The 12,461-nt window shown below is 30.2% G+C and overlaps 1 protein-coding gene across 1 annotated transcript; it reads left to right on the top strand.

Moving 5' to 3' along the window:
* The first annotated feature begins 4,610 nt into the window (after positions 1 to 4,610).
* LOC108486546 (uncharacterized) lies at positions 4,611 to 5,988 on the top strand. Its single transcript, XM_017790664.2, has 2 exons — positions 4,611 to 4,975; positions 5,691 to 5,988. Exons 1-2 carry the CDS (start codon positions 4,838 to 4,840, stop codon positions 5,925 to 5,927), a joined length of 375 nt encoding a protein of 124 aa, XP_017646153.1. The 5' UTR covers positions 4,611 to 4,837; the 3' UTR covers positions 5,928 to 5,988.
* The last annotated feature ends 6,473 nt before the right edge of the window (positions 5,989 to 12,461 follow it).

Below are 12,461 nucleotides of genomic sequence, written 5' to 3'. Positions count from 1 at the left end.
AGGTTGTTTAAGAGTATAATAAAGCCATGTTAAATTCCATTGAAGTCTTTAAGTGTGTATAGATGATAGAGAGTGACCAAAGGCTTGGAAAATAGCCCTAAAAAGGTCCACACGGGTAGACACACGAGCATGTGTCTAGGCCGTGTGTGACATACGATCAGCCCTATGGGCGTGTTGCTTGGCCGTGTTACTTGGTTGTGTGTCCCTTGCACCTAAAATTTTAGGTCCGTTTGCATGGTAATAAACACATGGGCAGAGACACGGCCGTGTGTCTCAACCGTGTGGTGGACACAGCCTAGAACACGGGCTTGTGCCTCGACCGTGTGCCTCAAAATGAGTGATGACATCATAAACGGAATATCTGGGTTTTTGGACACGGACGATGACACGAGCGTGTCTAGGCCGTGTGAGGGACAAGGGCCAAGGACACAGGCATGTGCTTGGCCGTGTGAAAACCCCTATAGGTTCAAAATGAAAAATAAATTCAAATAATTCAACACGGGTGAGGAACACGGGCGTGTCCCTAAACACACGGGCGTGTGCTTTGCCTCCACATAGGTGTGTGAGGCATAACCTTAGGAATTTTACTAAAATTTTTAATAGTTATTGGTTTAGTCCTGGATTGTTTTTAATGTATGTTTTGGACCTTGTAGGTCCATATTAGGGACACTATGATGTTGTTTGATTGGTTTTAAATTAGAATGAAATTTTATAACCCGTATTCTTCGAAATGTCCGAGTATGTGTCGGTAACGCCTCGTACTTCGTCACGGTCTCCAGTACGGGTAAGGGATGTTACAGATTACATCGTGTGTGCTCCACAAGCACTTCAAGCTACTATTCAATAACCATTCTCAAAAGAAGAAGTTTTGAATTTTTTTTTTCTAAGTGTTAAAATCTACGCCAAGACGATATCTCCTATGCAAATATTAGGGTTCTACATTTTCCAACCATTTTCCTTTTCAAAAATCATATTTACAAGCTTGCCTTTTTAAGTTCACTCTTGCCATTTTTGGCCTTGTTGCTCCTAGCTCTCCTTTTCAAGCTCACCAAATAATAGCATATTACACCTCCTCCAAAAGGGACACCTTGTCGAAAAGTTTCTTCTTAGGAAAGACCACATTATAACATCCCTTACGATTAAGGTGAAGGGAGAGCAATTTGTATACCTAACCATCCCACTAAGGCAATTGCTTTCATCTAGGAGTAGGTTGCTCACAAATGAGCTCGTACAACTAAAGATTCCCATGTACTTATCACATAGGTTGCCACCAGATCACTTTAAGATCCACTTTGAGACTTCTCATGTCATATCCCATAAAATCTCCCATGATTCTACTGCTAACTCTACAAAGATTAGTTGGGCCACATATTATCACATCCAAGTAGGGCATTCCACGACCCTATTTGTAGCATTCCATGGCCCTCCTATCTACCTAACACACTAAGCTTTCCCTTTCTATAAGCTCACCTCATCTCCAAGAAGACCCCAAAGAACCTAAAACCTAACAAAACAAACTCCTCGACACTCTATGTGAGCTGCCTCCAACATCTTATATTAAACCACCTTGTACCAACTTAATATCTACAAATAGAATATGATCCCCTTTAAAATAATTTATTTTTTTTAATTAACGACGGCAAAGAATCTGATTTTAGTTGCATCTTCAAATGTTAATATAAATTTAGATGTGGATATAAGAATATGACAACAATTGTCATATGAAAAATTTTACTTATATTACATATTTGTTTTACGCTCGTCCTCGATGTCAAATACCGAAGATTTGAGGGTTTAATAATTGAAAATATAAAATTTAATAACAAAAGGATATACACTTGACCTCAGATAATGTTTTTTAATCTAACTATGGAGCTTTGTTCCTTTTAATTAGCCACTTAATGATAGAATCAGATTCCCGTTAACGTAATTCCGACTTTTTCTTGTAAAAAAAATTTAAAATATCTAAAAATTGTAGAATAAAAAAATTTAACATATTCGTATGGGATATAAATTTAAAGTCAATTTTAGAGGTCATCTTACCTCGAGTTGAATCAAGTTTCAATCACGTTTACGCATGATATTAATATATTTTATACTAATTTAAATTTAACTCAATTCAAAGTAAATACTCTAAATTTTATCTAAATTTATTCATATTTGTGAAGCACTAATCAAACTTATTTTAAATTCACTCCTCTATTTTTAATTCAATTTTAATAAAGGTAATAATTTAATATATTTAAAGATAGAGAAATTTACATTTTTTATCTTAGCATTATAATACTACATATTATTGTAGATTTATTTTTATGTGATATAAATGACATTATACATAAAAATAAAATAAAATATTACATAGTTAAAAAATTAGATGAGTCGATTGAGCTCAAACTTTAAATATTGGAATTCAAACTTGACCAATTTTAAATGAATTTTTTAAACTCTTTTAAAAAAATTCATATTTAAACAGCTAATTCAACCTTTAAACATTTTTATCAACACTTGTAATAAAAGATTTAATAGTTTCAATAATTAAAAATATATATTAAGAAGAAATATTTGGTAATAAAATGAACATACAATTGAGAGCTTTGAATCTTACCGAAAGCTCTTAAAAATCTAATGAGAAAGTAGAAGTTTGAATAATGGAAGATGGTCGGGAAGGAATACTAAAATTCCAAGCTATCTTAATTGATCAGAATCTCTGCTTTGATTGAAAGTAGTAAATACTAACAAGTTGCCAAAAAATAAAAACAATAAATTCAGCTTCAGTTCAGATGCCATTATCACGAAAAGGGTTGTAAACTAAGAAGAAAGGTTAAACCATAAACAGAAAGGCATAAGATTCCCGAATTATGTTTGATGTAAATTCCTCACCCATTTCACCACATAAATCATGGGGCCGTCCTTTCTTATCTCAAGGGAATTTATATAATTTTTTTTCCATTTATACTTAATTTATTTTGAAAGATTACATTATTAATTACTTAATTATTAATAAATTTATTTTTATCATATAACTATAAAATTTACAAAACGATTACTCAACTATTTAACTTTTTAATTTTTAATAAATTTCTATTAATTAAATAATAAAAATTATAATTTTAAATGTAACATAATAATAAATTTAACTCTCAAATTTATATATTATATTAATTTATTTTTCATGCAAAATTTACGCTCTACCTCTATTACACACTTGTGCTACTCCTAGTTCTTGTCTGTTTGTAAAGCCATGTTGACATTTTTACCATTCAAAAAAAATTAAAATTCATAATAATTATAATAAACTCAAAAAATACATGAACGTTAATGTTTTTTCTCCTCTACTTCCTCATTGCCACTATCACTGTTACCTCCACACCACCTCTAATTTCCTTTGGAATACTTGGAATTGAGCAATGAAAACAAAAAATAACGTGAATTGAAGCGATTGGATGATTTATGAAATATTAGTTAAAAATTCATCACTTCAAATCGAATCAAATTATATTTTATTTAATTTATACTTAATTTTTATGATATAAAAATAAATATTTTATATTTAATTTAATAAAAATAAGTTAAAATTCTATATAAAACATATTTTCTAAAAAGATACTATATAAAAGTTATTGATTACTTTTTGTTGATTGTTTAAAAATACTTATGATAAAAATTTTGAAGCTTTATCAAATCAATTTTATTTTATCAAAATCAATTAAAATTTTCAAAATCAGAAACTCAATATAAAAAAATGAGAATGGAATTGAATTATTATATATAATTCAAAAACAATTAAAAATCCTATCAAACCCAACTAATATCACTCAATACCTCTCGAATTTAAAGTCATTTATAGGAGGCAAATCCACCACTTCAATTGACAAATAGTCTTCCAAAACACCACCATTAAATGGCTTCACAACTTTATCGAAACCGAAGATTACAACTTCTTGGTTAAGAATACCCAAATTGATGCTTGAAGTGGAGGTTAAACTCTAAACTCATAAGTAAAGAGCTGGAGATTGGAGAACAGAAGGGATTGGTTTCAGTCTTGAAAGGATTCCACGTCATTAGGGTTGTAGGCAAACTTAATGGATGGCCCAGATTTGAAGAATGTAGAATGATTTAAAGTGATAACCTTGAATTCATCGGGATGATTACTGATTGTAATGACAAGCCTAAAATGGTTAATACGTATTTTTACTCGCGTTTGATGGATAAAACCAACTGATTGTAATGACAAGCCCAAAAAACATTACCGACAACCTGTCGGTGTGGTAAAAAGGGAATTTGTACGTTCGCATCTAAATTTAGAGTTCAAACCCTGTGAAATCAACCTCATCTCCAAATTTGAATATATATATAATTTGGTTTATAGTAGAGTTTATTGGGACTTGATGTCATTTGCTCAAGGGTTTTGGCTATAAACGTTCATGGATGCATCAGAATATAGCATCTACTTTTCTTTTACATATCTTTAAACCCAATGATCAGAAGAGATTGTGAGAAAGGAAAGCCTTGCTTTCAATTTCCATTTATTCCAAGATTTTTTTTTTCATTCACAAAATAAAATAGAAATGTTTCTAAGAAATGATTAAAAGGGATTATTCTAACTATAAGTTCAGGTAGTGTGAAGTTGGCCATTTTGTGTATCGTGGGGCAGCAACGAATCTCATGTTTAAACCATGAATGAAGCATTTTTGCTTTTCAATTTAAAAATGCAAATTAGTTATGCACAAATTAGTACTTGAGAACACAATTGTACCGAAACTTCCACCTTCAAAGCTATAAATCACCCATCTTAAACCATAAGAAGCCAAAAAAAAGAAACAAGGGAAAGCAAAGCATGGGAGAAGAGAAAGAGAATGCACAAGAGAGAGTGGTTGACATTAGTCTCAAGGATCTCTCAAAGAAGCTTGAGGATTTTGCCAGGGTCAGAGATTGGGAGAAATACCACAGTCCTAGGAATCTACTTCTTGCTATGGTAATCGATTCAGTACTACTCCTATTTAATTACTACATTTCATCTATAAAACAATATCAAACCCACTTCAATATCCATGAACATAGATATGGCTATGCTTTAGGCCATTATCTGCTGTTAAAGTACTTTACTTAAAGACAACAAGGTGGATGCCATCTCATTATTGAAGCCATTGGGAAAAATGTTTGGTTTAGAGTTTTTTCTTTTCGTTTTCCTTTTTCATACTCAGCATGTTTGATTTAGAATGTCTCAAAGCAACATGCTCAAGTAAAAGTCTCTTTTTGCTCTTGAAACCCAAAACTCTATTTTTTTTTACACACAAGGTATGTTAAGGGGAATGGACTTTTTTATTGTGAGAAATATTTAAAGTTCATCTTCAGAGTAGTTGCTTCGGATCTCGAATTGTTGGTATTATTTCTGGGATGTCTACGCTCAGTTTAATCTTGAATTTTTGTCTCCAGATTTTAGGAAGAGCTTAAAGAGGTTCATGAAATTTTTCAGAAGTGCCTAAGGTCCACAAAAAAATATTTTATCATTTTAACTTTAGTGAGATTCTATGCCAACTCTTAAAAAATAAAAATAAAACCCGAATTTAAAAATCTAGTATAGACAAAAAAAAAAAACAAGGTATACGACAGAAAAAAAAAACAACTGAGCCCAACACTCACCTCAGTCCGAATAATGATTTTTTTTTTTTTCAATTATGGATGTGTAGGTTGGAGAAGTAGGGGAGCTATCAGAGATATTCCAATGGAGAGGAGAAGTGGACAAAGGGTTGCCAAATTGGGAGGAATCAGAAAAAGAACATCTTGGGGAAGAACTTTCAGATGTACTTTTGTACCTCATTAGATTGTCTGATATTTGTGGCATTGATCTTGGTGATGCTGCTTCAAGAAAACTTGTTAAGAATGCCATCAAATATCCACCACCACCACCGCCCAATGTTTTATGAGTTGCTTTTACTTGGCCTGCAACTTTTTATGAAACCACAATTTGATGGGTAAATATATAAAGAGACTCTATATTAGGTATTAGATTTCTCAGTACCTTTTATCTAAAAAGTAAATAAATTAATCTATTAATTAGATCAAAAGTAAATTAATCTTTTCATTTAAAATTTATTTATTTTTATTATTAAAAATTAATATGATTGACAGAATAATTAAATAATAATATTTGATGTGTTATGTGCACCTTACACAAATATATAAGGACCAATTTTAATTGTATATATAAAAAATTTAATAAAAAATTAATTTATTTTTAATCTAATGTATAGAGATTAATTTATTCAATTTTTAATATAAAAACAAAATATAATTTAATTATTAATATAAGGGATTCCATAATAATTTTATCGAAGATTATAAGATATGCTTTTCGTTTTCGACTTTAGAATAGTGCAACTATTGTGCAACTTCCTTTCTGTTTAGATAATTCGTCACTAGAATTAAATACCCCCACTAACGCTGGGGTTTTCAAAATTTTCTTCTAATTTATTTCATTAATAATAAAAATAATTTCCAACTAAATTTTATTATATAATAATCATATATTAAATTTTATTTATATAAATTAAATTTATAATAATTGGTTAAAATTAGTGGAGAATCTTCAGTTGATTATATGGATTCTTAACTAGACTAATAATTTTAAATATTTAACCTGAAAAATTTCTCAAGCAAGTTAATTAAAAATACTAAATAAATTTGTAAGCAAATACAAGATGATAAAATTTAAAGTTTAAATACATTATTATAAATAAATAAATCATTTGCATGCGAATTGCAGATATAAAATCAAGGTTTAAATCTGTTAATTTTTTATTTTTGAAATTTAAAATTTAATTTTATATTTTAATTTTGAGAATTTTAATTTTGAGACATTGAATTTCTATATTCTTTTATTTAAAATTTCCGTCCTTTCATCTAATTTTATTGTTAAAGTTAATGATATTAAAGGAAAATAAATTTTTAACTCTTAACACTTATAATTTTTATCGGTTTAGTCATTGCCATTTAAAGTACATAAAAGATTTTAAAAATAATTCTTTTCATACTTAAAATAACAACATACAATTTTAAAATTTATCTTTAAAAATAAAATTATGAAAAAAAACTCTTTCAAATTCTAAATAAAAAATAAAATGATTTTAAAATATAAAAAATTTAAAATTTAATGTTATATAAACCAAACTGGACCGGCCAGTTGGACTGAAACCAGATGGTATCAGTTCAAGGAGAGATAAAAAATCGATTGACTCGCAAGCCAACACTGACTAGTTGGACCGAACTAAAAACTGATTGAACCGATAGTTGAACCAATTTCGAATTGGTTCGATCACTTGGTTCTCAAAAGGAGTGGCTCGATTGGTTTAAAGCAAACAAATTTGTAAAAAAAAAAAAAATTGGGTTCAACTACTAGTTCAAGTAGTTTTTTAACCCAGTTCAACTAGTTCATACTGATTCGTGGGTCAACTGATTTTTATAATTTTTGAACTCTTTTGACCCTCAACATTTACATTTGACGTTTGTCAATTTGCTTCATACTCTTTAAAAGTATGTCAATTTTCTTTTAAAAATTTTAAATTATTTTTTCATATTTTAAACAAAAATTAAAAATTTTAAAAAATTAAAATTTATGAAAAATAATAACTCTTTAAATTTCAAAAAAAAGAATTTTTAAAATATTAAAAATTTCAAAATTTAATATTATGTTAGAATTAAGTGACCTGAATCCTTATTTAAATAAAATACGGTGGTAAAATAAAATAAAAGAAGAATCCATACGTAATTACACTTCTTTTATTTTATTTTAGAATAAGGTTTTTAAACCTTATTAAATTCTATCTATTTGATATTGATTAGAATAAGGTGTTTTAATCTTACTAGAATATGGTTTTACAAGCCTATAAATAGACATAATCTATTCCTCTTGTAAACAATTCGAATTCGACATAGTGAATTTTCTTCTCCTCTGCCCGTGGTTTTTTCCCGAAAGAGTTTCCACGTAAAAATTTGTGTGTGTGTGTGTTTTTATTTTATTTTATTTTTCACATGTTATCTAAACCTAACTAGGCTGGTTGGATCAAGAATAGGCTGGAGTATTAGTCTAGTGAAAGGTAAATGCAATACCTCTTATCAGTCTCGACATACAGTACGAGTAGGAACTGCTAATGAAACACTCCATATTTAAATGAAAAAAATCTTTTAATAAAAACTATTTTACTACTTTATAAAATTCCTTGATGGTCTATTTGGAAATCGTGATTTGGGTTAAAAAAAAAACTTTGGATTTGGACTTGAAAATCTAAATTCTTTGTTTGGATAACAAATAAAAAAATTAGATTTGAATATGGGCAAATTCAAGTCTAATTTCATAAGAGTTAAATTTTTAGTTCTAAAATCTATTTTAGAATTTGAAATTTTCAAATTGATTAAAAAACACGAGAACCTTTTTATTCTCTCTTCTTTCATATTTCCTTCAAAACCCAAATAATAAGTAATTAATTTTATTTAAAATATATCATCAATGAAATTCAAGGTTTTTAGATTAGATCTGTGGGTGAACCGATCAGACCACTGATTTTCGGTTCTATTGGTTTGACTGATCCAACCGATTTGGTTGAATAAATTATTAAAAATTAAAAATTGAGAAAACCAGTTGAATCAATTCGATTGGTCCAACCGGTTCAAAGGTCAGCTAGTCTGGCCCTTTATTTCGGACTAGTACCTCAATCAGTTTCCAATCCAACAGGCCTGACCAATCGATCTAGTTTGGTTCTGAAAACAATAATGAAGTTTCATGCATTAAATTTAATACAATATAAATATTCAAAATTCTATTTTATACCATAATTTCCACAGTTTTATAAACCCTAAATATTTAATTTATACACCCATGACTTTTAATTTACACCTAAGTAAGTCAACTTATTTAAATACAAATAAAATTATATGATTTTATTAAATTGTAAAATAGGGGTGAGCGTTAGATCGAATCGAATGAAAAAATTTTGAGTTAATCAAGTTGATTAATCCTATTTTATCATCCTAACTCAATTTGAAATTTTCTCGAATCGAGTCAAGTGAGATGGAATTCGAATTGGATCGAATGTATTTGTTCGAGTTAAATTAAAAATTAATTTTGGGTCTTTGTAAACTATCACCCACTGCAATCAAAATTATTATTAACTTTCATCTCCTCATAATTTATTTATTAATCTTTTATATCTGAGTTAACTTCTTTGTTTGCTTAGTTGCTTGATTATCTTCGATTTTTGTTACTACGTATTTTGAAATTTAAAATATATTAAATATAAAAATGTGATTTTTTAAAATATTTATGGCATCATCAATAATTCAATTTTAACAAAAATTTATAAAGATTTAATATGATTAAACAATTCATAATATAAATAGGACAAAATGTGAAACTTAATTTAATGATATAAATAGTAGATATAAATAACATTATTACTATTTAGGTTTAGAGATTTTTGGATGATTTTTATTGGGGGTAAAGGGTGAAAAGTAAATATTTAGGGGAAAATACAAATTTTTAGGGTTAGGGAGTAAAATTTTTGGAGGAAAGTAAATGTGTAGGGGGAAAATATTCAAAAAAAAATTGGGGGAGAAATGGGTTTGGAGTAGTGGGGTAGGATGGGAGGGGAGTAAAAGTTTTGGGGGAAAAGTAAAAAGGTTTGAGGTTTGAGGTAAAAATGTAAAATATTATAGTTTGGTATTCGGTTTATTCGAATTATTCAAGTTATTTGAATTCGAAAATTAAACTCGATTTGAACTCGAAAGTTGAAAAAAATTGAATTGACTCGAATAACTCAATTCGTTTAACTTAAAGTTTGAATTAGAGAGTTCTTTTTAATATTTTAACCAAAAAAATTATGAAAAATATAAAATGGGAAAGTTACACTCTATTGGGCAATTTGTAATTTATAAAAAAAATTTCCTTGGAAGAATATACAAAAGCAATTAGTTCCATACTAAATTGTTCATAATAAAATAGAAAAAATAATTTTCATTCAAATTCAAAGTTTTCATAACTGAACGAGGATTGAATCGGTTAAGCTTTTAGTTTGTTGGTTCAACTATACAACTAGTTCGATTAGTACAATTGGTTTGACCAATCTGCCCAGTTACATTAATTAAAAATAAAAAAAGTAAAAAAAATGAAGAAATTCTAGTTCAATTGGTCCAATCGTCCAATCAACTGATTTTTTGTTTGATTCAATTGGCTCGTGCTAGTTCCTAGACCAATCGATCTAATGCCTTTCTTCGAGCTGAGAATCCTGGACCAGTACCTTGATTAATTCTCGGTCCGACCGGTTAGTTTGATCCGGTTCAAACGACCATGTTCAAAATCCTCCTAAATAATTTAATTAAAAAAGTTTTTAAGACATAGAATTAGTTAAATTCCAAATCCAAATTTGAATCATCTAAACAATCAATTTAAAATAATTCAATATCTAGAATTTCAAATATTTGTATTTAAAAACAAAGAATTTAGAAATAATGAATTCATAAATCATAAATTTCAAAGCTAAAATTTTGAAATCTAAATTTTATTTTCCAAAACAATTTCCACAATTTAAGAAAGAATCAAATACGATTTGGAATAATTATTGGTCATTTCATACTTACGAGGGCACATCCAAATCATAAAATAGTTGTTGAAGCTCGTTGGCTTAAAACAAGGATATTCAGGTTAAGAAAAATAAAAGTTTTATCAAGAGTTAAATTTTCAAATAGTTTGAATAAATAGTAAAAAATAATATAAAATCATTTTTGAATATTTTAAAATAAACTTGAAATCATTTAGAAATATTTTTCGAGTGATCGGAGGTGCCCAAGGTCAATTACGAGCCTTAAAGGGCTCAAAACGGCTAAAACAATATAGTGGCCTTATCCAAGAGCCTATGTCTTTGTAACACCCTAAACCCGACCTAGAAGTTTAGACTGAATTCCGGATGTTACATTGATCATTGAAGTGATCTAGGTAAAATTTTAGTTATAAATCTTAATTATCAAATCCCAATATTCAACGCAAAGTAATTTAATTCAAAACATTTTATACTACAGTGTTAAACAGAAGTTACAATCCAAAACCATTTACAAAAACTCAGATTTAAAGTAATGCTTTATTAACCAATTAAAGAACAAGATGATGCTTTTGAGACTTTCGACTTGTCGAGTCCAGTCGCAGAAAACGGAAGAGTACTTGAAAAGGAAACACTGAGAGGGGATGAGCTACTTGAGCTCAGTATGAGATTGAAACAAGACAAAAACACATTTTTAGAATTCAAATAAGTATTGCATCAGATTTATAGATAAACACCGCGTCAGAAAGAAATTTGGAACTAAAGTCCCAACAGAACATAAATGGCACTCACGTCAATTCACAAATAGACAGACAGAGTACAGTCAACAGTCAAACACCCAGAACATAAAAATAGACATGGATGAAATGCAGTCAAATAAACCCAACCATCTAGCCAACACACCTCTCCGTCCCCCGATCATACCCCATAAGAGCTATTTAAGCTCATCCAGCCGAAACACACCACATAAGACCTCGAGGGCCCATCCAACCCTACACACAAAAAATGTGGACTAAGTCACTCAGATAAAAATATGCAGCAAAGCTGACGTACATGCAGTATAGTGCGATAAATCGATGTACGATAAATTACAGTAGAACTGCCAGATCAGATCAGAATCAGACTTCCTTTTCTTTATAAAACTACCCAAAATCCTTAACTTTATGCAAGTGTATGCATGCACACGAATTCAGAGAACAAAGACATTTACATAGTCAGTCAGACGGAACAAATATACTACATACCCCACAGACTAGATTCAAAATCATACATCACATACAATCATCACAGATATCGAGCCTAGAACACCCGCACTAAACTTAGCTAAGGGTCAGAGCACCAACACAAACACACATTCAGATAAAAAATGCATATAGAACCAATTAAGTGACTTAAACCACACGCCAGTGTGCTTTGGCCGTGTGGAAATGGCTAAGCCGTGTGGGACAAAAGCCTGTACAAAAAGGGGCATACAGCCGTGTGGTAGAGGCACATGCCCGTGTGAAGAAAGGCACATGGCCGTGTGACTAATGCACACACCCGTGTAGACCAGGGACATGGCCGTGGGAATAGGCTGTGTAACTTTTTGTCCATTTGCACTAAATTTAAATACAGGGCTGACACGGCCATGTGAGGGTCTCATACACCCGTGTGCCCACCAGACACGACTGTGTCTCCAAAACACACGCCCGTGTGGATCCCTAATCCCCAAATTAGCCGCACAACCGTGTGACCAGGCCGTGTGGCACTAAATTGCTCAAACCCTAATTTCTAAACACACAAGCCTGTGTTCCTAAGGGACACGGCAGTGTGAAAAACAATAAAAATCCCCAAATCAACCACACGACCATGTGGCTAGGCCGTGTGGAACCA

This window comes from Gossypium arboreum, chromosome 10 (genome assembly GCF_025698485.1).
Source record: "Gossypium arboreum isolate Shixiya-1 chromosome 10, ASM2569848v2, whole genome shotgun sequence".
In the NCBI taxonomy this organism is placed as follows: Eukaryota; Viridiplantae; Streptophyta; class Magnoliopsida; order Malvales; family Malvaceae; genus Gossypium; species Gossypium arboreum.
The sequence above is the reverse complement of the archived record's forward strand: the minus strand, read 5'-3'. Positions and strand labels throughout refer to the sequence as shown.

Coding starts and splice junctions, on each gene's coding strand:
- LOC108486546 (XM_017790664.2), top strand. CDS start 4,838: ATGGGAGAAGAGAAAGAGAATGCACAAGAGAGAGTGGTTGACATTAGT. Junction 4,976..5,690: donor GGAATCTACTTCTTGCTATG/GTAATCGATTCA, acceptor ATGGATGTGTAG/GTTGGAGAAGTAGGGGAGCT.